Raw genomic sequence first — 3,089 nt, 5'->3', positions numbered from 1 at the left:
CGGAGCCTGGAGCGGCTGTGCGGCCGGCCGGAAGCGGCGCCCGGGACCGCGGAGCCTGAGCGGAGCCCCAGCGCGCACTCTGGTGAGTGCAGGCAGCCCCCGGCCGGCCTCGGGGCCCCTCGGCCCAGCGGGGCGCTGCTGCCCGGGCGTCTCCTGTGCGGTGCCGGGGGGAGGTAGCTTTTCTCCGTGGGCACCTGAGTCTGGAGCGCACTTCGCCGGCCTGGAGGGAAAGGGGACTCCGCCGGGTGCCCCCTGGGGCCCGACTGTGAGGGATGCCAAGGAAGCAGCGGGAGGCCCGCAGGGCAACCGGGCGGGCGGGTGACTCTGCCATGGTCCCAGGAGCCCACTCTGTGCCTGAGCGCACATGGTGAACACCTGTCTGCCTTGAGGGAGGGCTCTCACCTGGGGTGCCCGCTTACACTGGGGACCCCTGACCTGCGGCATGCCGGGTGCAGGTGGTTCTCAGTGGTGCAGATGAGAGTCAGGCCCCCCAGGCTGTGGGCCCTGGCTTTTGGGGATAGCAAGGGGGTAGGTGGGACTCCATCCAGGGCTGACACTCACGGCTTTGTGGGACCTCCTGTGGCTGGTGCCAGGCAGGGACAGATGGAACTCCTGGGGTGGATGACAGGCCCCTTGCTGGCTTCCAGTCCAGTTGGCAGGGGCGACAGGAGATGGCTGAATGGCCCCCTGTTTACCATTCCCCCCCCACCCTGGGTGCCTGCCTGGGGAACAGGCCCTGCATTATTGTGTGGGCCCCCCCAGCCTGCCCCGGGGTCCCCCAGATGCAGGCGGCAGCTGCTAGCCTTTTTGGGCCACCCATCAGCTCAGCTTGGACCTCTCCGCCAGCCCCATCACGTTCCTCAACTCTATGGCTGGCGCTTGGAGCAGCATCTACCTCGGGCTCAGCTGGCGTTGAGCTGAGCTAGCAGCCCCACACCCAGACTGGGCTCCCCCATGCAGGCTTCCCCTGCTTCCCCTGGGTAGTTACGAGCAGTACTGGACCAAGTGCAAGGCCAGGGTCATTCTCATGGCCGCACACAGGTGAGCTCAGCCACGGTATCTTGGACAACAGATGGGCTGGGGCATTGGAAGCCCTGGTGCCCTATGTGGTGGTGACTCAGTGGTTGCACCCCTCTAAGGGCTGAGAATGCGGCCAGTGCTCACCAGGGGGCAGCATCACACTGGGTGCCCCGCAGGCCTCAGGCCAACTGAAGCCCAGACAAAGGGTGTGACCTGTTTGCTCAGGAAGAGCTGGTTCTTGGTGCCAATGTTGGAAATCCAAAGCCCCAGCTCACCAGGAACAGAAAGTCTTCCCCCAACAGTCCCCAACCCCAGCCCCAAGATCTAGGCCTGCCTTCCTTCTCCCCGTCTGGGGGCTCGGTGTGCACCCCAGCCTGCCCAGGGCCCACAGATGCAGGCTGCCCAGGCCCCAAGCTTGGAGCCCCATCAGTGAAAGCTTCTAGCCTGAACCCCATAGGTGCAGGCTGCTTGGCCCCATAGGTGCAGGCCTCCTGAACCCTATAGGTGCGGGCTTCCCTGGACCCCACAGGTACAAGCTGCTAGCCCAGGACCGAGCAGGGGGCAGGGCTGCCTCCACCTTCCAGTCAGCTGTCCTGCTGAACATCCAGGGTGCTGCCAGCAGGAGCCCAGGGGCTACCCCTTGGACTTGAGTGCAGACCAGCCTGCGTGTTCTGGAGTGTTCCTGGGCCTGTGTCTTCTCTGCCCCCTCCTGGGGACAGGAGCTTGGCAGTGGGGACGTTCAGTGGCAGCTTGGGACCTGAACTTTGGGGCCTGCTTGGAGCCATTCTGCCTGGTTGGCTAGAGACTGGTGCAGCCACCTGGTGGAACTCCCCAATCTGCCCCTGGCATAGACTTGTATGAGGGCCTGAGTCTTGCCCCACCCTCTCACCTCTGTACCTGAGCCCCCAGGGGGCACGGCTCCTGAGGATGACCCTGGCACTGGGGTAGGGCTTGAGAGCCAGGAGGCAGGGCTCGCGTCGCTGGGGGAGTTGCACGTGTAGCCCCCACCCTTCAAGGGAGCCATAACACCTAGCATGATGTCACCCCTGTGGGTGGGTCCTCCAGGAGGCTGTTGCACAGGACCCCTGCTTCCTGGCCCCTGTATGTGGGTGTGATGTTGGTGCCCCAAGCACATCCTCCAGAGACCCCCCATTTGCCTGTACTAGCACACGGAGCTAACTTCATGCGGTCACCCTCCCACCCAGAAGAAGCTAGGTCTCCATAGCCCCCACTCCACATTCCACTTAGAGGGCCCCATGTACGAGGGGACAGGGCCAGAGGACCCAGAGCCTCTCATCGCCCTGCTGGTGCCCACACGGTGTGGACACTAAGGGTGCAGAAAGCAGCCAGGTGAAGCCCCCACTCTCCGGGCTGGTATGTGGGGGGCAAAGCAAACACAGGCCTCCTGAAGGAGTGTTAGGAGAGGTACTGGGGACCACACCCCAGTAGGCGCAGAGGTGGGACGTGGACCAGGCTGGTCTGAGGTCTGAGAGGAAGCTGAGGTGGGGATGGAGGCCACACAGGCTGTGGTGGTGTCCAGAGGCCGCAAGTCCAGACACCTGCCTGTGCTCGGCTGTACCGCCCTGACAATGAGACACATTACCAGGAGTTGTTGGGCGGCTCAGGACTGAGCAGGAATCCAGGCAGGTCCAGAGCAAGCCAGGCCCATGCCTCTCTGAACAGACCCAGTGGCCTGCGGAGCTGCGGAGGTGCATGTGGGGCACAGCCGGAGGGCCCTGCGTGTCCGTGGCGAGTATCGGAGGCACACCATCGCCAGTGGAGTGGACTGCGAGCTGGTGAGTGGTCTGCAGGGCCCTCCTCGCCTGGGACTAGACATGGTGCCCTAAGCTAGGATCTCCTGGGCCGCTGCAGAGCATGGGTTTTGGGGGAGCCAGAGGTGTTCACTGATGAGGCCTAAACAGCTCTCTCCCTAGATTGAGGCCATTTGAGGGGTGAGGTCTGATCAAGGTACCCCATAGGCCTATAAGTTCATGTGAATGATCAGAATTCCCAGGTGTATAGTAGAGCTGACAAGGGGCAAGGTTATGGTCATTACTTGGTCACAGCCA

The 3,089-nt window shown here is 63.5% G+C and overlaps 1 protein-coding gene across 1 annotated transcript in view; it reads left to right on the top strand.

Annotated features, from left to right (window-relative positions):
- Positions 1-3,089, top strand: part of SAPCD2 (suppressor APC domain containing 2) — a 5,909-nt gene that overhangs the window by 516 nt on the left and 2,304 nt on the right. The window contains exons 2-5 of the mRNA XM_007947065.1: positions 93-265; positions 985-1,041; positions 1,550-1,629; positions 2,704-2,816. Of these exons, the coding sequence (XP_007945256.1) occupies positions 93-265; positions 985-1,041; positions 1,550-1,629; positions 2,704-2,816 (423 nt within the window). The remainder of the gene's footprint in view (positions 1-92; positions 266-984; positions 1,042-1,549; positions 1,630-2,703; positions 2,817-3,089) is intronic.

The sequence above is a fragment of the Orycteropus afer genome, unplaced genomic scaffold (assembly GCF_000298275.1).
Source record: "Orycteropus afer afer isolate SDZICR_OR568_19922 unplaced genomic scaffold, OryAfe1.0 scaffold00174, whole genome shotgun sequence".
In the NCBI taxonomy this organism is placed as follows: domain Eukaryota; kingdom Metazoa; phylum Chordata; class Mammalia; order Tubulidentata; family Orycteropodidae; genus Orycteropus; species Orycteropus afer.
This window is presented reverse-complemented; position numbering and strand designations above follow the sequence as displayed.